This window comes from Bubalus bubalis, chromosome 22, assembly GCF_019923935.1.
Source record: "Bubalus bubalis isolate 160015118507 breed Murrah chromosome 22, NDDB_SH_1, whole genome shotgun sequence".
In the NCBI taxonomy this organism is placed as follows: Eukaryota; Metazoa; Chordata; class Mammalia; order Artiodactyla; family Bovidae; genus Bubalus; species Bubalus bubalis.
Window position 1 is genome coordinate 56,788,385 of NC_059178.1, and position 25,359 is coordinate 56,813,743.

Sequence of the window (25,359 nt, forward strand, 5' to 3'; positions counted from 1 at the left end):
GACTAGAGATCTCTTCAAGAAAATTAGAGATACCAAGGGAACATTTCTTGCAAAGATGGGCACAATAAAGGACAGAAATGGTATGGACCTAACAGAAGCAGAAGATATTAAGGAGAGGTGGCAAGAATACACAGAACTATACAAAAATGATCTTCACGACACAGATAATCACGATGGTGTGATCACTCACCTAGAGCCAGACATTCTGGAATGCGAAGTCAAGTGGGCCTTAGGAAACATCATTCCCTTTTAAAACACTCCAAAACCTTCCCAGTAAAGTGAGATCAAATCCCAAACTCCTTAGCACTGACTGTGTGTTTTGGAGTTTCTTCTGGCACATGGATGTGTGCTCAGTCTCTAAACTGTCTCTGACTCTTTGGTACCCCATGGATGGTAGCCTGCCAGGCTCCTCTGTCCATAGGATTTCTAGGCAAGAATACTGGAGTGGGTTGACATTTCCTCCTCCAGGGGATCTTCCCAACCGATGGACTGAACCCGTGTCTCCTGCATTGCAGGCAGATTCTTTCCTACTGATCCACCTTGGAAGCTCCTTTTCCTTACCCAAGGTCTTACTCAGCTTCTCCCTGAGCTCCAGGGTTGCCCAAACCACCCAGGGCACTCATGTCCACATCGTTCTCCAGCACGTTACCTCATATTGTGTTTTTCCACAATTCTTATTAGGGTTTATCTTTTTAAATTAACTCACTTGCACATCATTAGCTTCCTTTTATAAGAATGAGAAGCAAGGGACTTGTTCTCCTCACTGCCTTATCAATGGGGCTCAGAACAACAGGTTCTATATTGTAGGTCCTTAAGTACTTGCTAACTAGATATCAGAGCAAAACTCCTTTAAGTAGTAAAATAGATATGAAGTACCGTCTTCTCATTAAATTCTAACAATGCTTTTAATTTCTAAAGAATAGCTAAATTTTTCTTATGCATTCGATGGAAGAAAATGTCTAAAACATCAGAGATCCCAATTATGAGTAAGCATCTGAGTCAGCGTTCAGGACTCAAAAACTGTATTAAAAAATGTATAACTTGCTGCTATTGTATGCTAAGTATGATTTTTAATGGTGAGATCAGAATTATAGAAAAAGGAAAAGAAATACAGGCATACACACACACACGCACACACACACACACACACATATATATACAGCCATTAGAATTGCCTCCTAAAACAAACGTTTTGTTTTTCCCAAAATGAATGGAATAATTTCCCTGCCACCATACTTTAAACATGAAACGTATCTTGGGCTATGCCATTAGAGGAAATGCCATTTTACTTGAAAAATGCTGACTAGATTTGAGGCCAGAAATAGATTTGTGCATCTTCTCTTCATCTCTTTTATCATCTTCATATTTTTTTTTGAAAAATCAATATCTGCTTCTAAAACTCTATGTTCCAATGTGACTTAGTTATCAGTCAAGATATCCAGTATTTTTATTAAGCTATAGCTTAATCTTTTCTTTTCTAATACAAGAAGTTCTATCCACAATCTAATCCCACTCACATTTATTAGATCCCCAAATGTTTCCTCTAAAATTGCATATTCCTACAGTTCTAAGAAATATGCTATTACAAATAGAGAAGCATCTTCATGAGAATATTATAATGCATGTATAGAGACCACTTCCTTCCTCACAGAGGGCACTGACCACTTCATGATTTATCCATCCCATTTGATGCCAAGAAATCATTACATAGTTTTATACTGCGATTATGTCTGCATTGGGTCAAGTACCTGATGATTTATGCATTGTGTGCAATTAGATATCGCTCTAGTTACAATAATTAGGATATTATATTTCTCTGGGGTCTGCACTCTGATTATTATTAGGAGTTGGGGGTGGGGACCAGGGCTTGTTTTCATAGGTGATGAACACATGTTTGCAACAGTTGTTAGTATAGACTCAGCATTCTGTTCGGAGAAGGCAATGGCACCCCACTCCAGTACTCTTGCCTGGAAAATCCCATGGACGGAGGAGCCTGGTGGGCTGTAGTCCATGGGATCGTTAAGAGTCAGACACGACTGAGCGACTTCACTTTCACTTTTCACTTTCATGCATTGGAGAAGGAAATGGCAACCCACTCCAGTGTTCTTGCCTGGAGAATCCCAGGGACAGGGGAGCCTGGTGGGCTGCGGTCTATGGGGTCGCACAGAGTCGGACACGACTGAAGCGACTTAGCAGCAGCAGCAGCAGCAGCATTCTGTTAAAGACATTAATGCATATTTGGTTTCATTATTGAACATGACAACTCCCCAAAGGAGGACTTTCAGTGTTGTTGTTGTTTAGTCACTCAGTCATAACTGACTCTTTGCCAATCCTTGGACGGTAGCCTGCCAGGCTCCCCTGTCTATGGGATTTCCCAGGCAAGAATTGGAGTAGGTTGCCATTTCCTTCTCCAGGAGATCTTCCTGACTTAGGAAAGGAACCTAAGTCTCCTGTGTCTCCTACATTGGCAAGCAGGTTTTTACCACTGAGCATCCAGGGAAGTCCAGAACTTGGAGTAAATAAGAATTAAAACCAAGCATCAATGGAGACCATAGCCTCAGGCTTGCAATTCTGTTAATTCAAAGACTAACGAATTACTGGGTTACTGGTCTTAATCTTTTAAAAATACACAAACTCACCATAGTGATGACTAAAGATCTGTATCAGGACAACGTCAATTTACACTTTAATCTACCTCATAATTGGTCATTTGCTCCCTCTAGCACTTACAATTTTCTTTCCTTGATGAAATACATACAGACTATTATGCCGACAAAGGTCCATCTAGTCAAAGGTACGGTTTTTCCAGTAGTCAGGTATGGATGTGAGAGTTGAACCATAAAGAAAGCTGAGTGCCAAAGAAATGATGCTTTTGAATTCTGCTGTTGGAGAAGACTACTGAGAGTCCCCCTCAAACCAGTCCATCCTAAAAGAAACCAGTCCTGAATATTCATTGGAAGGACTGATGCTGAAGCTGAAACTCCAATACTTTTGCCACCTGATGCGAAGAACTGACTCATTGGAAAAGACCCTGATGCTGGGAAAGATTGAAGGCAGAAGGAGAAGGGGACAACAGAGGATGAGATGATTGGATGGCATCACTGACTCTATGGACATGAGTTTGAACAAGCCCTGGGATTTGGTGATGGACAGGGAAGCCTGGTGTGCTGTAGTCCAAGAGGTCGCAAAGAGTCAGACATGACTGAATGACTATGGAATTGAACTGATAATGACTTTTGATCTCAGCACATGACCCAAACTTGTAAATGTGTTTGGCCTAGACTTTCCCAGAGGGAAAACTAAATATTACAGTTTTGGTTAGATTACTATCAAAATTTTTTGGTGTATTTTTCCAGAGTGTTACTGAGCTCTGTGCACTTTTATAGTAATAATCAAAGTACAATCGACACACTTTTTTTTCATTTTAGGATCCATTAAATTTAGCTTATTGAGGTGATATGGTAATTTACTTGTGCATTACAAAATGGAGAATTTGTACTACCTAGGACAGAATGCAGACTGGGTACAAGCAGCAGCTGGCAGGCCAAACCATGTTCTAGACAAGACAGGATAGGGTAATAAACTGAACAGTGAAATAATCACCAATTACCATGACAGAAGAGTAAGGATCCTACTAGTATAAACAAAAGCTGAAGGGAAAAAAAAAAAACCAAAAAACTATACAAGAAGAGAATTTGGTTTCTTAGAATGCAGGGTTTAAGTGGATGATATACTGAGGTACATGAGGAAGTATGTGGTGGGAGGAACAGAGTTCCAGATACAAGGGAATGCTTGCTGAAATGAGTCACACATTTGAATTTTGAATGAGTGCGGCTGCACCTTGAGAGGAGTAACCCTCTTACTCATCTTTGTGCCAACAGTGCCTGGTGCTTCCGTGTTTACTGAAGGAACAGCACAATGAATGGAGGAACAGGAAGAAGTACCCTTGTCAAGGACTAGAACCTTCAAACTTCTTTCAAAAGGGAATAAAGATTATTATCAATATTTGTAGTGTATACTCAGACCAACCAGAATATCCAGTGCACTTCTATATACCAATAACAAACTATCCAAAAGGGACATTAAGAAAACAATCCCATCTACAATTACATCAAAATGATGAAGATAACCTAGGAATGAATTTAACCAAGGAGATGAAAGACATGTACGTAACATATTAGTGAAGGAAGTCTCCCTTTTGATGATCAAAGTCAACTAAGGATCTTATTTATATCTCCAAAATAACTTCTACCATATAATGTACTTTAATTAAAAAATCATATCTCAAGCTACTCAGGTTCTGCCTATCTCAAGGGGAGAAAGGTTGTAAGACTCCAATACTTTGGGCACCTGATGCAAAGAGTCAACTCATTGGAAAAGACCCTGATGCTGGGAAAGGCTGAAGGGGATTGCAGAAGATGAGATGGTTGGCATCACTGACTCAATGGACATGAGTTTGAGCAAACTTCGTAAGATGGCCAAGGACAGGGAAGTCTGGCATGCTGCAGGCCATGGGGTCGCAAAGAGTCAGACACAACTTACTGACTGAACAACAACAAATATTTAGAGGTGGAAATCTTTGGATCATCTCAGAATTCTGCCTTCTACAGAAACTTTCAACTCAACTCCTCATTGAAATTAAAAGTTACTATATATATATATATAGTTTATTTTACAATAAAGAAATATATATTGAAATTAAATATATATATTGAAATTAAATATATATATTGAAATCAATATATATATTTCTTTACTGTAAAATAAACCTGTAGTTTAGATTCTATCTTCTTTTGCCATAAAATGATATGAAACTAAATATATAATCTCATTTTAGCAAAGTATTCCCACATCCTTAAAGTGAACAATTTTCTTTTCATCTCTTTTTAGTTGCATGTCTGTTTTTATCAGAAATACACTGCACATTAATCAAGCATTAAGTGATTGAGATTTTATTGTGGCCTAAATAAGAGTAGAAGAGCAGTTGAAGGTGGAGCTTGAGAAGTCACTCAGGGTATTCTTTCATTTCAGTTGCTGCAAATTCTTGGAACACAGAAAAAGACTGGCTCAGAAAGTCTGACTTTTGACTCCCTGTGACGAGGAGCACTCCACTAATGTCTCCATTACGCATATCAAATACTTAACCATGCGGTTCTATCATAATTGATCACACATTTTCATATATAAGTATGCTCAAAGTTGAAATTACACCAATTCTAATCAATTTTTTAAAAATCTGAATGATTATTCAGAGAAGACAATGTCTTTATATAAAATGATGCAAATGTGTAAAACTCTATCCTTACAGGCAATCTGAAATTGAGTTACCAAAATAAAGTATAACACACTTTCAATATCACTGTAAGAATTATTCGAAGTGTTCTATGTTTATGTCATGTTGGATTCATTCTTCTTTATCCTCAATTGTATTTCTAATCTGATTTTTTTCCTCCTATTTGTTGATTTTTGATCCAAGAAAGCAAATGAGTCACAATGGTTAATATATTTTCTTCTTCATTTCAGAATACGTTTAAAGTTTAAATTAGTCATCTTTCTTAGAGAACACCATCCAAGGTTATTAATAATATATTAAAATTTGAGATCTTTTGAGTAACTATATGTGCTTTCATCTCCATTAGATGGACTGTTTGAGAGGACTGAGATTGTGAGTAATCTGCGTACAAAATGCCAGTATTAAAAAGACTATAATCAAGTAAGACAGTGCCTCTTTGGTGATAATGCTGTTTTTTTTTTCCTCTAGTTGCTAGGTTTCAAAGTTGCTCTGTGGGGTAAAGTCTGGATACTATTCCTCTGAAGCCAGTGTCTTTGAGCAGCAGCCAGCAGCAGTGTGATACTATTAATCAAGGCAGCCATCTCAGGTAGAGCTGAGAAAAGGCTGAGCTGAACAGTCAGCAAGACAGTGCGGGCAGGAATATGCTATTTATGGGAGCGATCCAGTGAAGACATCACATTATTCCTCATGACACAGTTGAAGGTAAATACTTCTCCATTCAGTGATCTTATAGTCCCCCCATTATACTAGACGATGTTTGTTGTAGCTGCAAATGCTGGCATTTAACCCAGACTTTTAAAATGCCTCTAATGTGCATGGGAAACCTCAACGTCTGATGACTCACAGTAAGAATTTCTGTACCTCTCTTACACACTCATCCTTTGTCTTTTCTGTGATTTATTCAGACACAATGGACATGAGTTTGAGTAAACCCTGAGAGATAGTGAAGGACAGGGAAGCCCAGTGTGCTGCAGTTCATGGGGTTGCAAAGCGTTGGACACAATTTAGCAACTGAACAAAAACAATGAACAACAACAAATTCAAATGCAAAAATAAAAATGAATTGAAAATATATTCCCACTGGCATCCATTAGTTCCTGGGTTCCTATTTCGAGAACAGAAGCCCCTTGTCATGATTCTACTTTAGTCTGATGTTTATGGTGATGGACGATGCTGATTACAGAATGTAACCATGAAACATAAATGTAAGATGTATTAGGTAAGACAGAAGAATGAAAATTCAGTTTGTAAAGCAAGTAAAACTATGCTGACAAATATGTGTCATGAGTGATGCATAAGTGCAATCTGCTTTTAACATCATTATCATCTTTAGAAAGTGGGAGCTCTGCTCATTCCTTAAAGATGACAAAGGTATCCATGGAGACCTGTCAAGATCAGGATTCAGGTCTTACATTCTCGCTTCAGTGCCGTTAACAAATCATTGAGCATGGGGTTGAGGGTATTCAGGGGAAGTCAGTTAACCTTCCCTGGGTCTTTTCTTTTTCTGTTGGAATTCATAAAGTGTTTGGGATTGAAATACATGACTTCTTATCTAACCTCTTCTTATCTAAGCTCTTATCTAACCTCTAAAATATCTTAGAGCCCTAAAAAAGACATTTTGACAGACATTAGAATATTATTGAATACGCCCTAAAGCACCTCTCAACACTGAACTGGGGATACCATCTAAGAAATGTGCAAACTAAGAAAAATATCAAGGTGCTTTCTCACTATTAGAGTAAGCAAGGGCTGGTCACTGATTCACATCTCTAATCTTTACTGCATATGTGTGTGCTGTGCTCACTCGTGCCCTATTCTTTGAGACCCCATGGACTGTAGACCCCCAGGCTCCTCTGTCCATGGGATTCTCCAAGCAAGAATACTGGAGTGGGTTGCTATTTCCTTCTTCAGGGGATCTTCCTGACCCTGGGATTGAACCCGCATCTTTTACATCTCTAGCACTTGCAGGCGGGTTCTTTACCTCTAGTAACATCTGGGAAGCATGATACATACACAGTATGATACAATCCCATCATTCTTTAAATACGTAGAACTTTAAAGACTCACAGATCCCTACCTTTGAATTGGAAGGCGCTTCGTCTTCCCTCCCCTGTCCAGCCTAGACACTTGCCTTACACCATTTACACCTGATGAGAACCCATTTCTCATATATTTTCCATGGAAGTTCATTCAATGTTGTAATATCACACTTTCTATGAGCTAGACACTTTTCCCTGAATCACAGTCAAATGGCTTCATATAATTAATTTAACCTTAATCTTACTTCTTAGACATTGATCCATACCACCACTCCCCCAAGTTTCAGGTAGTTGTCACATTTTGGACAAGAGAAATCTCTAGGATAGGGATACCTTCTCCTTTAGCCTCTTCCCCTGACTCTAAATGCGTCTGCCTCTGGATCAGCCGCTCCTAGCTAATTACTCTGCTCTCATTAATAACACTCAGAAAAGAACAGGCTGTGCAATTTGCATTTTGACCACTGCAGCTTCCTGTGAGAGTATTTCCTCTGAGCTGCTTATTGCACATTTGTTAACACAAGCTAAGACTGCATTAGATATTGTTGTCAATTATTTTTGAAAAGTATTGGCTTCTATTGAGGTTAAATGAAATAAAATCTTAGGAAATCCTGAAGTCTGGGTTCCTTTGCTTGACATATGAAATGTAAGAAGACATTTTGTAATTTATCCTTACTAAATTATGGTGCAGTTTTGATAAAAATTGCATATTTTGTAATATTTTAATAACTTTATTATATCATTTAATGCATTAACTAGACCTGCCATATATGTTAAACTAGAAAGAAGTTCTTAGTCTATAATTATCCAAGGCTGATAAAAATATTGAATAAGGTATAATCTGATCCTCACCAAAGGCACAATGATTGATTCAGAAGAGCACTCATTGATGAAAACACCACATGTGCTATCTTCTAGCCTGAATTGATTTAAATTCTAAGCAAAAAAATGAGGTTTTTTTCCTACAGATACCTTGCTGAAATAAAGATGGGCTACCTCTAACATTTTGATCAGTTCCTGAAAAGAAGACCAAGATAACAACTTGTTTAAATCTGCAACAATCCAGGATGGGAGACTTAACATACTCTGTGACGGTATCAAGATTCAGAAAGATTGAGGGACATTCCCTCCTTCTGGTGCCATAGAATTCTCCAACTGGGTAAGTAGAGAGCAATTTAAAGCCAAAACCATTCATTCATAGTGCAAAGTAATCATCTAGTACATTTAACATTTTTGGATTTAAAAAAAAAGATAGTGGCTGCTGCAGCTAACTTTGAGAAATCCTTGACATTTCAAAGACATTTTGTCTTTTTTTTTTCCTTATGTACAGTTTCAAATGACAAGGTACTGATTCCATAAAGCCGAATTTCTTGGGGTTATTTTTCATTTGCATACATTTATCAAGCATAAATTACTCAGGGTTTCTGAAGAACATTCCAAATATATGTCTATTCATATGACTCATTATTTGTAAGAATATGATTTTCTAAAATTGCTGTGCTTTTGCCCATAACTCTGGGTATCATCCATTGTGCCATTTAAACTATTTTCTGGACCTTTTTCTGTTTACTCTCTTCCCAATCAATTCTTCCTCTTTGTCTAGTTCACCTGGAACTCTGCAGTCACAGACCTATTTAAAATCAATGGGACTGCAAGAGAAGCTTACTAAAGAGAACCTACGAAATATTTTTATACAGGTTTTTAAGATTTAAACTCAAACATCATCAGAAACTGCTGCCTCCGTTCCCTGGCTTCCTAAGATCTAACCCAAAGACAAACAGAATTCATTATACCCCAGTTTAGTAGTGTGAAATGTCTTAAGTAAGGCTACAGTGCATATGCTGTTACTGTGTTGCTATGTTAGTCCCTAAGTCCTGTCTGACTCTTTGCGACCCCACGGATTGTAGCCCACCAGGCTCCTCTGTCCATGGGATACTCCAGGCAAGAATACTGGAGTGGGTTGCCATTTCCTACTCCAGGGGATCTACCCAACCCAGGGATCCAACCCGGGTTTCCTGCATTGCAAGCAGAGTCTTTACCATCTGAGTCACCTGGGGAAGCCCTGCGTATGCTGATGTAAGTAATCAAAAGGTCATATGTAACTCTCCTGCTTCTGGATCAAAGAGAAGGAAAGGGAATCGAAGCGGTTTGAACAACTTATTAAGGCTCAAGCTGCATGAAGCAAACACCATTCACAATGCATGAGATCTGCACCCTCCGACCCATTGGAAGGCCGAGCAGCGAAGAGCGGAGACGCTTACGTTCTTGGAAGGACGTGAAGAGCATCTGGAAGCGGCTGTTGCGGCTGCCCTCGTCGGCCCACATGCGGATGACCCCGAGCCCCGTGCGGAGCATCACGTCGTTGGCCACAGTGCTGCAGAACTTGGCTTTCAGGTCCTCCACCGAGCTACTTCCGTCATACACCGCCACGAAGTTCCTCTTGCATTCGTTGGAATTCTGCATCTCATAGTCCAAGAACCGTAAGTAGATCTGTAAAACAACAACGAAGATGCGGTAATTTCCCTGAAAAGAGGGAAGTAGCTCAGTAAGCACCAGGGCTTTCTTTCTCTTTCTCAGTCTCACAAGACAAGCTTGATTGCAATCAATCTTATTATTTTGTCCCTGTGGGTGGTAGACAGTAAAGACGTATATCACTCAGATCAACTTCTGCTTAATACTTTTTTCAAATGTTATTATCCCTTCTTTTAGGTATTTTTACCCAGATAATCCTTATGTCTTCTCTTTTCTGGAATCAGTTATTAGTTTTGATACTTACTGTTTTATTTTAATCAGCACAAATGTGTTTTAAATATTGCTGATATATTCTTGTTAGAGTTCCATGACTTCAATTTATTTCCAAAAATGTGTGGAAATGCAACATTTGTACTAATATCAAACAAAACCAGAAATGGCATCAGAAGATAGTCTGTACTTTTACTTTGCTTAAATTATTTCACATAACTACACTACTTCATTTTTAAGATAGAGTATATATATTTTAAAATACAGCTAAATCTGTGGTCATTCTAACCATAACATAGAGTCAAAGCATTTAGTTAAGTCCATGTAAATAAAAATTAAATTAACACTTAATCGGTAAAATGGACTGTACAACCTGCTTTAGAGATTATTGTTAAATACTCCCCCAAACTCTATAAAGTGGTGCATTTCTTATTGTATTCAGGAAATGCAGACTTGGATGATATACATTGCAAATTAGACACAGGGTCCCTCAAGCCAGTCTGTAGTCCTTTTATCATATTACACTGCTTCAGACATTCTGTTTTAAGAGCAACAGACATTACTTGACTCTCCATGAATGTGAATTAAAAACTGAAAGCAATTAATCCAACCAATGATAAATATACATAATGGACTACTACTCAGCCACAAAAAAGAATGAAATCCTGCCATTTGAAGTAACATGGATGGACCCCAAAGGTATCATGCTGTATGAAGTTAGGTGGAGAAAGACAGACATTATTTCACACATATGTGGCATCTAAAAACCAAACCAAACACAGTTTAAAAAAATCAATCTGTTAGATAGAAAACAACAAAACCAAACCAGAATAGTCGTTACCAAAGGGGAAGTAAGTTGAGGGTGGGCAAAAGAGGTAAACGGGGTCAACCGTATGGTGATGAAAGGTCACTGGTCTTGAGGCGGTGACGACCTTGCAGAGTATGTAGGTGGCAAATTATAGTGCCGTATGCCTGTAACTCATGTAACAATAATATTAAAAAATGACTTCTTCCATTCTCCAACCACAGTGGTATTATTCTCCCTTTGTGCTACAATATTATTTTGGACATATTTTAAGCTTTAGTTACAGGTCATATGTAACTTTTGTTGAACTGTGTGCTCCTAAAAAGCTGGGACACTGGTGTACTTATTTTATTTTCAGTGTTTGACCATGTGTTATGTATGTTAAACACTCACCATAAAATTTAATGGATGTACATTTAATGACTGACTATAATTTTGTTTTCTTTATTGACTTCATTTTTTCCAGCATCCATCACATATCTATTGGGTACCTACACAGACTTTGAGTGCTATAAATCATAATAATTATATATATATAATAAATAACAATTTATTATTTTCAGAGGAAATGGTATGCAATAATTCTCAAGACAAATTATTTATAATACAACTCTAAATTATGACATAAAAGCATATATGTAGTATGATGCAGACTTAAAAGGAACTGACTGAGTAAAATGTGAATCTTAAGTCAGGAAATCTTCATATAGTTCTCAGGAGTAAGAACAAAACAGAAAATAGGGAGAAATAGAGGAAATTGAGAAGCAATGAAAAACACCATAGTTTTATTATGCTTTGTATGGTGAGAAGGTTTTCATGTATATGTGATCTGTAAAATTTCGGTTGGAAGCTATACCAAAACTCCCAAATACTTTGATACTGATTTTAAATTAACTGACTTTGTTGTTGCTGTTGTTTAGTTGCTCAGTCATGTCCAATTTTCTGCAAGCCCATGGACTGTAGCCCACCAGGCTCCTCTGTCTTTGGGATTTCCCAGGCAAGAATACTGGAGTCATTGCCTTCTCCAGGAGATCTTCCTGACCTAGGGATTGAGCCCGGGTCTCCTGCACTGGCAGGTGGATTCTTTACTACGGAGCCACCATTACCGCAGCCTTATAAAACCTAGAGCCTAAGAAAACCTCCTGTTTATCATTCCCAGGTTATTGCTTTATTTCATTCTTTCAAAAGTTCAAATATTACTCATGTAGCCTATCTTAGATCTACTCTTCCCAACCAAATATTGCATTTCAGAAAATTATCCAGAAAATTCTACTGTTCATCCTAGGAAGGTATATCTGAAAATATCAAACAAGTTTCTGCTAACTAGTTTGTTTTTCAAATTTTCACATGGATTTGTACAAAGGAATTGTATCTGTCATTCACATGATCTTTGCCAGGAAGCAAAGGAGACCAAATAGCTTACTTAAGGAAAATAAATCAATATGAGAGCCTTAAACAGGATTAAAATCCTGAACTCTTACTTTAAAGATCTTTTCATTAGGCCCATCCTGATTAAAAGTAAACAAATTGAAAACTGTATAAAAATATAAATAACTACAAAGTCTAAGTATTCTTGGAAGGTAGAAGAACTTAAATGCAACAAAAATCAAATATATATTTATATTCTCAAATAGTACGCAATGATTCCAGCATATTTAATTAGCCCTCAGAATAATATGCAATTAGAATTGTAAACACACATAGTTCGTAATAGAAGACACTGAGCAGAGGGACTGAAAATGCCTCCCTCCAGTGTTCTTACAAAATTATAAGAAACAAACATGATGCCCACAGAAAGAAAAATAATTAAGGTGATTGTTCAACTAATTTAAGAAAGAAAGATTTTTGATTGTGTCATATTTTCAGGTTGATTCAGGGGTGAATATGTCTGGACAATTATTTCAGGTTTCTTTCTGACTCTGAATAAAGAAACAAAACTTAAAATGCTAACTATTTGCATCATATATTGACAATAACTCAAGACACTGTGCACAGGCATTATCTCACTCAAATCTCTCCGACAGTGATGCACACTGTTATCACAACTATTTTAAGATAAGATGACGTTTAAAAAAGCAAAGTGATGCTCTTAAAGCGACACAGGACCTTAAGTAATAGATCAGTATTCAACTCAGTTCTGCCTGACACTTTTCTCCTTGGTATCAAACTTTGCAGACTCAGATAAATTTTTTTGAAAATTTTCAGACTGATAGTCCAGAAAGAAAGTTATAGTCCTAAACAAAAACAAACTACAACAAAATCGACAAGTAAGCAAGCAAAACAAACCATTTCTATTTTTCTAAAGGGACTAAGAAACATACTGATGATTGACATATGAATGAAATCACAGGAAACAAATGTGTCCCTTTGAAATAAATGGCTGTTTTAAATTTTCTTTAACAATAAGATTATCTTATAGAAGAACACTGATATAATTAAAAAGGTGATTTGCATAGTTAGCCCTTGTTTTCTCATTTGACATTTTCCATGGGAGGTGAATGGTGTGCACTCTTACAAGAACCTGCATGGCTGAAGTGGAAGAACTTTCTATATTTAAAGACCATACTTATTAGAGCTATTTCAAATCCTAAAAGATGATACTCTGAAACTGCTGCACTCAATATGACAGCAACTTTGAAAAACTCAGCAGTGGCCACAGGACTGGAAAAGGTCAGTTTTCATTCCAATCCCAAAGAAAGGCAATGCCAAAGAATGCTCAGACTACCACACAATTGCACTCATCTCACACGCTAGTAAAATAATGCTCAAAATTCTCCAAGCCAGGCTTCAACAGTATGTCAACCATGAACTTCCAGATGTTCAAGCTGGATTTAGAAAAGGCAGAGGAACCAGAGATCAAATTGCCAACATCCATTGGATCATCAAAAAGGAAGAGAGTTCCAGAAAAACATCTACTTCTGCTTTATTGACTATGCCAAAGCCTTTGACTCTGTGGGTCACAGTAAACTGTGGAAAACTCTTCAAAAGATGGGAATACCAGCAACCTGACCTACCCTCTGAGAAATGTGTATTCAGGTCAGGAAGCAACAGTTAGAACTGGACATGGAACAACAGACTGGTTCCGAATAAGAAAAGGAGTACGTCAAGGCTGTATATTGTCACCCTACTTATTTAACTTATATGCAGAGTTGCTGCTGCTAAGTCACTTCAGTTGTGTCCAACTCTGTGCAACCCCATAGACGGCAGCCCACCAGGCTCCCCCGTCCCTAGGATTCTCCAGGCAAGAACACTGGAGTGGGTTGCCATTTCCTTCTCCAATGCATGAAAGTGAAAACTGAAAGTGAAGTCGCTCAGTAGTGTCTGACTCTTAGCGACCCCATGGACTGCTGCCTACCAGGCTCCTCCATCCATGGGCTTTTCCAGGCAAGAGTACCAGAGTGGGGTGCCATTGCCAGGCTGGATGAAACACAAGCTAGAATCAAGATTGCTGGGAGAGATACCAATAACCTCAGATATGCAGATGATACCACCCTTATGGCAGAAAGCAAAAAAGAACTAAAGAGTCTCTTGATGAAAGTCAAAGAGGAGAGTGAAAAAGCTGGCTTAAAACTCAACATTCAGAAAACTAAGATCATGGCATCTGGTCCCATCACTTCATGGCAAATAGATGGAGAAACAATGGAAACAGTGAGAAACTTTATATTTGGGGGGCTCCAAAATCACTGCAGATGGTGACTGAAGCCATGAAATTAAAAGACACTTGCTCCTTGGATGAAAAGGTATGACCAACCTAGACAACATATTAAAAAGCAGAGACATTACTTTGCCAACTAAGGTCTGTCTAGTCGAAGCTTTGGTTTTTCCAGTAGTCATATATGGATGTGAGAGTTGGACTATAACGAAAGCTGAGTGCTAAAGAATTGATGCTTTGGAACTGTGGTGTTGGAGAAGACTCTTGAGAGTCCCTTGGACTGGAAGGAGATCCAACCAGTCCATCTTAAAGGAAACCAGTCCTGAATATTCATTGGAGCGACTGATGCTGAAGCTGAAACTCCAGTACTTCAGCCACCTGTTGTGAAGAACTGACTCATTGGAAAAGACCCTAATGCTGGGAAAGATTGAAGGTGGGAAGAGAATTAGGCAACAGAGGATGAGATGGTTGGATGGCATGATCGACTCAATGGATGTGAGTTTGAGTAAACTCCGGGAGTTGGTGATGGACAGAGAAGCCTGGCATGCTGCAGTCCATGGGGTTGCAAAGAGTCAGACACAACTGAGCAACTGAACTAAACTTATTAGAATGCTATCCATAGAGGAATTGAACAATTACATTCACTGGATATTATATCGGAGAAGGCAATGGCACCCCACTCCAGTACTCTTGCTTGGAAAATCCCATGGATGGAGGAGCCTGGTAGGCTGCAGTCCATGGGGTCGCTAAGAGTTGGACACGACTGAGAGACTTCACTTTGACTTTTCAGTTTCATGCATTGGAGAAGGAAATGGCAACCCACTCCAGTATTCTTGCCTGGAGAATCCCAGGGACTGGGGAGCCTGGTGGGCTGCCGTCTATGGGGTCGCACAGAGTCGGACAGGACTGAAGTGACTTAGCAGCAGCAGGATATTATATATTTAAAAAATTTTAAAAACAATTTAAAAAAATAAATAAAATATCCAATGATAATTAGCTTTACTGAGTACAGAGTTGTTACTGCACAAACCAAATCCATTAACCAGACCAGTGATCAAGTTTTCCCACTCTAGCTATAGTATATAGCATATTAAAAAGCCTTCCCACATTAGGATTTAAATGATATTTTGTCAGCTTAAAGCTGATGCCATAATATCACTAAGGGGAAAAATGCCGTGTGACAGTGTTTTTACTTAGGGTAGAAAACAATAGAAAGCTTATTAGTGTGTCTGCTGAAGAAAAGAGAAAGTGATAAACAGAATCATATATAACTTCAGTAAAATAGTCAGATTGCAATCTTGTCTCAGTGCATCATTTTGATGCATTCTTCTTTCTAATCAATCACAAACAGTTTGAGCTGACAAAATGATTTATGGAATAGGACTTGGGAGGCTTCAGAACATATAAGCAATTTCTAGTAATGTCTGTCTTCCAAGTCACATTACTAGGAGAGTAGAATCCCTTTTGCATATTTAAACCAAGGATATCTGGCTAACAATTTACTAAGTTAATATACTTGCAAACATTTACTATCAACCATTCAACCTGCTTCCATTGTCTGTCTCTCAGTGATGTGCGAAAGACAAACACTGTTTGGGGTCATGTTTTAAGACTTGCCAGAACAGTTTTCTCCATGATAAATATAAACTAAATACACCACAGTCTGAGAAACACTGACCACAGTTTCAATATTACTTTACATTTTGATAGATAAAGCTACATTCTAAAAACCATGTTGCCCAGGACTTCTGTGGTTGCTGTTTGTGGCTGGACTTGCAGGACCTTCTAATTTTAAGTAGTATACCCCATGAATTTGGAGGAGAGCAGCGCACACTTTATTCAGAGGAGAAAACCAGAACATCATACTGTGTTCTGAAGTGTTGAAAAAACACACACTCCACACAACAAACCCAGATAAAACAACATTAACGTGATTTTCTGGCCTGCACAGACAAGCATCTCAGTAACTTTCCAAAATCTGATGCTACAAACTGAGATTTCATTTAAAAACAAAGTTGAAGCATAACACTGTCATTGGTAGTTCTCTAGTCAGTTAAAATTTTCATGTCGTTCATCCAATTTTTATTTTAATTTTTGGAGATAATAAGGGCAGGCCCAGTCTTTAGAGCCCCTAATCTTATCATTGTCATCAATTTTTGCTGCTACCCTTTGCTTATGCAGTAATTCTCCTTGCTCCCATAACAAGTCACCACAAAATGAGCAGCTTTAAACAATGTTGTTGTGTGGTTGTGCTCAGTCATTCAGTCTTGTCCGACTCTTTGTGACCCCAAAGATTATAACCTGCCAGGCTCCTCTGTCCGTAGGATTCTCCAGGCAAGAATACTGGAGTGGGTTACCATTTCCTCCTCCAGGGGATCTTCCCAACCCAGGGATCAAACCCACGTGTCTTGCATCTCCTGCATTGGCTGGTGGATTCTTTACCACTGGCCCCCCTGGGAAGTCTGCTTTAAATAATGCCCATGTATTATATCTAAGTTCTGTAGGTCAGAAGCAATGGTGAGCTGCACTGTGTTCTTTGCTAAGGTCACATGAGTCTGAAAACTCAACTTCACTATAAAATATTAATTTATTGTATTTGTAAATTTGTTCTTTTTTGTCTTAATATTATTCACAACATTTTGAATTAAGTAACATTTAAAAAATTATTTTGAAGCTTTAAATGATGGATAGTTAATAAAAGTTATAGTTTTATTCTCCCTAAACCTTAATTATTAAATAATCTTAAATTTATATACGTTTATAAGTCTTTTGACTTATTTATTTTCCTGTCTTAACAAAGTTGTTGATTTCCCCAAACACTGTGGTTTTGTGACATCACACTGGATTGGGGGTCAAGAGAGAGACTTGCTTCAATCCTTCTACTAACTAATCAAATATTTGAGCAGTTACTTATCATAGATTCATCAGGTTTTGGTCTTAAAAGGAGTTTAGTATTATCTATGCCAAAAAATAACTTGACTTTTTAATTATTATACAAAATCCCAGCCAAACTTTATTGGATTCCTCCCATGAATTCTCATTTGATCTTTGGACATCTCCATTATTAAAATAAAAAACAAAAACCTTCTTTATATTGAATATTTCTCTAGATCCAAGCATTCAAATAAATTGTAGTACTTAAAAAACATGCGAATTAAGTCTTATCCTCAATTCTATTTCCTGACAGTTCTTCAAATGTTTATAGATTGTCACTATGTCCAGTTATATATATATATCAGTTTATTTTTTCCATGAGTGTTAACTGAATGACAGATTTTTCCTGGCACTGGGTACCTACAGAGAAGGGCCTTCCCAGATGGCACTAGTTGTCATGAACCCACCTGTTAATGCAGGTAGACGTAAGAGACACAGGTTCCATCCCTGGGTCAGAAAGATGCCCTGGAGGAGGGCACAGCAATCCACTCCAGTATTCTTGCCTGGAGAATCCCATGGACAGAGAAGCCTGGCAGGCTGCAGTCCATAGGGTTGCAGAGTTGGACACGACTGAAGTGACTTACACAGACACACATGTACCTAGAGAGAAATAAGCTCCAACCTTCATGAAATTAACATTGTTACCATAATTGGCTCATCCAATATCCTTCTCTGCTGCTGCTGCTGCTGCTGCTAAGTCACTTCAGTCGTGTCCGACTCTGTGAGACTCCATAGATGGCAGCCGACCAGGCTCCCCCGTCCCTGGGATTCTCCAGGCAAGAACTTTGGAGTGGGTTGCCATTTCCTTCTCCAATGCATGAAAGTGAAAAGTGAAAGTGAAGTCGCTCAGTCGTGTCTGACTCCTAGCGACCCCATGGACTGCAGCCCACCAGGCTCCTCCATCCATGGGATTTTCCAGGCAAGAGTACCGGTGTGGCCTGCCATTGCCTACTCCGAAAGAGTTGCTTACAGAGACATATTTCAACATCTCATTGTTAACCAACTTCACTATCCAGACTCTGCTTATTCATCTGTTAAACGCACTTATCAGTAATGGATTTCCAACTTTCTTTCTGGCTCTGGTATTCCAATTTCTAAGAAATCTGGGTTAATCACATTCTAATTAAAGGCAATCATCTGTATTACAATTCTCAGACAAAGGTGGTATCAGATAGTGTATTTTCTATTTATGAAAGGGCTGAGAAGCGACATACACTTGACGTAAATTTTAATGGAACCGCAGTAAGCTATTTAGCACTTGCATTGTGTAATATGTTGCAGTCACCAGTTATCATTCACATATTCACAGGAGCCTTTTCAAGCTTAACTTGTGCTTTGATAGTCTGTTCTCCTAGGCTGCTAGGACCTCCATATAAATAGAAACCCCAAGTAAAGCGTCATCTCCACTTCTTGCTTTTTTCAACAGTTATTCAAAGCCACTTCCTATCCCCTAACCTTTAATTTAACAGAGAAGGCCTGTCACAATAGAGCCATCTTTGTCCAGCTCTGCAGGCGGCTTCCCCTTTGGGTCACAGAATGCCAGATTCTGTAACAGGCAGGTACACCCGGCATTGTTCTGGGCTTGTACAAAAGACGGTCTGTTTACCAGCTGGAAGGAAACGGTGTGTGTTCGCGCTTTCATTGACACCCTCTCTTTGACACTGCAGTGACAATGATGCCAGTTATGACCATGAGGTGGGGCTCAGATACTTCCTGTTGAAAAAAAATCTAAAATAGCTTTCACTCATAGAGTTGAAGGAAAATGAATAGCACACGTGAATCCACAAACTAAGGAAGAACATAATAAACTGCAATTGAACTCTCACGTAATCTTTGTCGTAGGTTGGGTTTTATGTCCCCAGTAGCCTCGGATTTTTTTAATGGAAATATTACTATGTCTTTCATCATAAATCATAATTTTAACAAAGTTAATTAACCTTTTAAAAGAATTGTTCTGATGCAGAGAGACCTGTAGTGGTAAAGCTGGAAAGTGGACTATGGTCTGAATCTCCATCACCAGAAGTTTGGGGAAAATATGCCATACTTCCAAATTATATGCAAACCCCAAAGACATATGCATAGGAAATCAAGAGAAGAAAGATAAAAATATTTCCTGAAATATTTCCTGAAATATTCCTCCAACTCACATGGAGATGAGTCTTATTTTTCCCTTGTTTGGAATATCCAGCCACAAGTTCTTTCATATCTAGCCTGGGGTGACAACTCTGTCCTTTCTAGACAAGGAAAATCTGTTTTTTTGAAAATATACATCTGACCACATCACTTTGCTGTTTCACAGTCTTGTATGTATCACGAAGAGGAGGGCATGGCAAGCCACTCCAGTATTCTTGCCTGGAGAATCCTGTGGATGGAGGAGCCTGGCGGGCTATGGTCCGTGAGGTCTCAGAGTCGGACATGACTGAAGGGACTTAGCACACACATACGCTCATGCATCACTAACGCTCTCAGGATGAATCTGGGCTCTTGAAGGGCACTAACAGAATCCTTCAGCTTAACGATTCACCTCCGGAATTCTGCTTTCACGTGGTAACATGCAGTTAATCCCAGAGAGCGGGGATCTCTTATGATCCCATGACCTCAGGGAAGCTATTTACCTATCAAGGCAAGTCCCTCTCTGTCTACCTGAGAGCATCATTTCTCATCAAAACTCAGAAGATGCCTTGCAATGCAACTTGATCCTACCTTTGATTCCCCTCACCAGGGGCAAGTGGTCTTCTCCTTCACTCTATTACACCTTAAAAATACCTCAATGATCTTATTTCATGGATTATTTTGATACATAGTTGTCTAAAAATTAAACTGGAGATATGACATCATAATTTTTCATTTCTTCACCATAGTGCTTGAGAGTTTATATACATACTAGGCCAATTAATTAAATAACAAACTGTTCAACCTCAATAAACCAGCAACTCTAACAAATCAGTAAAGCCTTATTATAACTATATTCTACTTCTAAAGGATGACAATAAAGGGAGAATAAGCAAATAATCAACACACTAAACCAGTGATTGCTACTGGTACAAAATTCTCATCCCAGTATTTCTTAAGACACATCCATAATAGCATGAATAGAGTTGTCCTAAACAAGTGTTTCCAAAACAGAGATCTGAGTCTGAATCTGGACCACAATGCTACACACCAGAAATACATGACTTTGTGAGCCCTGGACGATTTCTTTCACAGATTTTAAGTTAAAAAGCAAGCAAACTGCAGATACTGACAATAAGGGCATAAGTTAATTAATCCATAGCTTGCTTACAACATTTCAATCCATTTTTTAGAGGTAGATTTACCCTAGAGTCTCTTGTTCAGATTATCCAAGGATCTCTTCAGCATTCTTTCCATATTACTGTGACCTTGAAAGTTACATTAAACAGAGGAAGACATGCTACATTTCAAAACAAAAATAAAATGATCGCTTATGATTGCACTCGGAAATATACTGAGCATGTCTGGTTGGTTCAAAGCAATGCAATGCTGGAGACACTTTTCAAGTTGTCTGTCAAACCTGCATTTCACCTTGAGACTGACCTTGGATCGCGGGGGTGCTCGGATGTACCACTTGCAATCAACAGCCTCGCTAGCAGAAGCTTTGCCTTCCTTCATAATTTGTATAGACTCCACAATGCCTTCAGGGCCGCCCATCTCAAACTCACACACTAAATAACGAGATGCCAGACAAACATACAAAAGTGGAACTTGAGTAATAAACCAAAAGTATACATCACAGCAGAAAACAAAGGTCTCTGAACAGTATTAAATATCTGTTTTACCAACCTGGTAATGGTTTCAAAACGCCAAGGTCCTTAAAGTCAGGATCTTAAAAATTGAGAAAAAGACAATTAGTCTTATTCTGTATTTATGACTTAAAATGATACTGAGTCAGATATCATTGAATCATTCAGGAATCTCCCTTATAAACCTATTAAGGAAAATTAAATGGTTAAATAAAAACCATATAATAATGTTAAGACTATAATGTTAATTTATATAATATTATTACTATAGAATTTTTATCAAAGAGCCACTTTAAAAAACCTTCCAATGTCATTCCTTCATCTAATAATCAAGTAAAAATCTTACTCATTGTCTTTATAATCAGACAACAGGTTTTTGTTTTTTTTTGTAAAATGAATCCATAATTAGGGCTTTCCAGGTGGTGCAGTGGTCAAGAATCCGCCTGCCAATGCAGGAAACGTAGGAGACATGGGTTCGAGCCCTAGGTTGGATGATCCCCTGGAGGAGGAAATGAAAACCCACTCCAGTATTCTTGCCTGGAGAATCCCCATGGACAGAGCAGCCTGGCAGGCTACAGTCCATGGGGGTCACAAAAGAGTCTGACACCACTGAGTGACTAACCAACAACAAAATCCACAGGTAAGTCAAGGTTTGGGTAAACGTCCACCTGTTCTAGATACAATTATTTTGTGTGATTTCAAAGAATCTTTGAATTGTTGAAACAGAATTGAAAGTGGAACACCACAAACCATAAAGTCCCTCTCCTCCGCCGACTGCACTACACTGCTCCTTTGGTGGTGGTGTTTTGGCTGGGCTGTGCACCCTGTGGGATCTTACTTCTCTGACCAGGGATTGAACCCAGACCCCAGGAAGTAAAAGTGAGGAGTCCTAACCACTGGACCACCAGGGAATTCCCCATCCTGTTTTCCTCAAATCTTCTTCCCCAACTCTTCATCCCATGCTAGTTTTCAAAGTGCTCCTCAGGATTCTGTCTACTCAACATCCAGTCTCCTCCCAGTCTTCTCAGTCTCCCCAGTCCAGGGGTCTGTCCTTCTCTGCTCATTTAGGTATTTTCCTGCTCAGTCACCCAGTTGTATGTGATTCTTTGTGACCCCATGGACTGCAGCCCGCCAGGCTCCTTTTTCCATGGGATTCTCCAGGTAAGAATACTGAAGTGGGGTACCATTGCCTTCTCCAGGGGATCATCCTGACCCAGGTATTGAACTTGAGTCTCCTGCCATGGCAGGTGGATCCTTTCCCACCTGGGAAGCCCCATATGTGCTTTCAGGGAAGCCTGATTTACCATGAGCCTCTGCAGCATCTTAATTGTTATAAACCAAAAGTGGTAGTCTTGTTTCCATTTCCTGGAATTGATTCTGAAGTGAGTATGCAGCCAGGATAACATACCACTGAACCTATTGGAGGGCTTCTGAGAATGTTTCACTTGATAATATATAGAGACAAGGCGTGTAGTTTTCCCAGCTCAGGTTGTCAGCATGTTGGTGTTGGCCCCTTTGGGATCATGTGTGGTGGGCAACTTATGATGTTGGCAGAGGCTAAAGAAAGAAAATGCTGAATCTTTTGATGAGCAGAGACTTCCCAGGTGTCTTAGTGGTAAAAAAAAAAAAAAAAAAAAAAAAAAAATCTGCCTGCAGTGCAAGAGATGAGGGTTAGATCCCTGGGTCTGGAAGATCCTCTGGAGAAGGAAACAGCAACCTACTCCAGTATTCTTGACTGGAGAATTCTATGGACAGAGGAGTCGTGCGGGCTATAGTCTATGGGGTCACAAAAGAGTCGGAAATCACTTAGTGACTAAACAACCACAACAAATGATGAGCAGAATGGAACCATGGAGAACTGTGAGTCCTTAAGGATATCACTGGGCATTGTATTCACCTTGTCTGGACTTGCAACTCTCTGAGCTTCTTGCTTTTTGAAACAATACACGTCCCTATAGTCTCGGTTACTTTGAATTGATTTTCTCTTATTTATGGGCAAAGGCATCAAAGGCTATGATTTATCTTGGAGACACATGGTATTCAATTTAAAAGATGATTGTGAAATTTAATTTGTCTTTGCTACTATGGTATTAGTGATAAATCAAAAGTCGTACAAAGTTAGAAATGTTTTGTAAGACACCACTTAATAATGGTCTGGGGCTGAAGTATTGAAGGCTAGCACTCTTTCTGGATACAATTAGGTCTGGATATTAAGACCATGTGTGCGTGTATGTCTGTGTGTATCTGAGAATGCCTCTTAGTGCATCTCTGTATGTGAACGCACAAGCCCATAACTGCAGACTGATGTCACTAGTTCTACAAAGTAAAGGAAATATTTAATTTTTTGTGGGTTTTTTAACTAGTAAATTGCACTGATCTGGTGAAGCTGAAAGGATTGTAGGATTGTTCCCCCTACAATTTAGACATGTCCTCTGTCCTCTTCTTAGACTCACTTTATTGCAGGACACTGTTAGAATAACAATACATTTAGAATCAACAAAAAAATTATTTTGCATAAGTATTTTGAAAACAGTTCTTTTTACCTTTTTGGAAAAGAAAAACAGAAATACCTGCATGGAATTTCCATTAAAGAAAAAGAAATGAGGACAAAGAGTTTATTTGGATTGGTCTCCTCCTAGCAGAGACTTTTTTCCCTTCATCTAAGTCAACGGGTATTTGATCATTTTTTCAAGAAATGCGTATGTTAATACCTACTGTATACAAGAAAAGACTTATTTTGTAGAGAATTATGCAAACTGCCTGTCATCATTTAGCAGTTTTATTGGTATTGATAAGATCCAGCCATTAAGCTTGCCTACTTCAGGTATTTTTGTTGTTGTTCGGTTGTGTCCGATTCTTTGAGACGCACGTACTGCAGCTTGCCAGGTTCCCCTGTCCTTCACTATCTCCCACAGCTTGCTCAAACTCATGTCCGTTGAGTCGGTGATGCACTCTAACCATCTCATGCTCAGTTATCTGGAATCTTTATTATTCATTACATTCTTTTTTACTCTTTTGCATAATACTTAACAATGGTCATTAGTGCTACTCACTATCTCCTTTTTGATGAGAATGTTTCAACCTTGCAGAGCTGTTCCTGTGATTCCTGTGAGAATGTAGTTGGTATTCTATTCTCTACTTTGAAGGCTAACATTTGTCATTTTTATAACTCATGCCAGACAACGTTGAGAGAAATTCCAGTTCTGAGGATTGAAAAAATGTATTTTTGTCATTTTATTAATGGTGAGAGCACTGATTGCTTAAAAAAAATTCTTTGGAGAAAATAATCATTTGTGAATTAGACACCAGTGATATGACCAGCACATTAATACATGGCCCCTGTGAGCTGCAGAAACAAACAAAACATAAACAACACAGTGATTTGTAAAAACAGCCATCACTGAATTTAAGGATATTGAGATTGATTTATTGCTTCAGGTTGTCCAGGGCAATGACATAAATTATTATGCAGAAGCACAGTGACCTTGGACTTAGAGCTCCCCAAGTCTATGCTCCACTAAACAATCTGAATCAACTTTTAGAAACACAAATCAAATCATGATACACACCTGGCTTCCCACTGCCCTGAGGTTAAAGCCACAACTCTCTGTAATGGAACACAACATCCTGGTTGTTCATTTCCCAGACCACCTGCCCAGCACACCCCAGGCTGCTAACCTCACTCTCTCCTCTCAAAACACTTGGACGCTTTCTGTTTCTCCAGCACCCTAAGCTGTTCTCATGCTCAGCACTTTGAACTTGCTCTTTTCTAGGTCTGCAGTCTCTCTCCCCCAGGGCTCTGCACCCATGAATCTTTCTTATTCTTCAGTTCTTGGCTCAAATATCTTTGAGGAAAGACCTTTCTGAATGACCCACTCTAAGGCAGCATTGACTCCCACTTTCTTTTGTTCATTTTTTTTAATATAAAAACTCATTATTTCATATTTATTATCTTTTTATTGACCACCTACTCCCACTAGACTATAAAAAAGTACACAAGGGCCTTTATATCTATTCTTCCTCCCTTTATCCATGACCCAGGACATTGCTTGGACATAATAGGTACACAATAAATGTTACTGAATATAACATATGTCTTTGTGTTTGTGTATAAAAATAATTGCATATCAGTCAAG

The 25,359-nt window shown here is 38.6% G+C and overlaps 1 protein-coding gene across 10 annotated transcripts in view; it reads right to left on the bottom strand.

Annotated features, from left to right (window-relative positions):
* The window catches only part of NETO1 (neuropilin and tolloid like 1), a 114,730-nt gene that overhangs the window by 36,168 nt on the left and 53,203 nt on the right, over window positions 1-25,359 (bottom strand). For 8 of the 10 annotated variants that reach the window (XM_044934453.2, XM_025273181.3, XM_044934452.2 and 5 more), the window contains 3 exons: window positions 21,264-21,305; window positions 21,018-21,184; window positions 9,591-9,819 (listed from right to left, as the gene is read on the bottom strand). In XM_044934453.2, coding sequence (XP_044790388.1) covers window positions 9,591-9,819; window positions 21,018-21,184; window positions 21,264-21,305 — 438 coding nt within the window. Of the gene's footprint in view, window positions 1-9,590; window positions 9,820-21,017; window positions 21,185-21,263; window positions 21,306-25,359 lie in introns of those variants that run through there. The other 2 variants (XM_044934454.2, XM_025273183.2) reach the window with 2 other exon arrangements.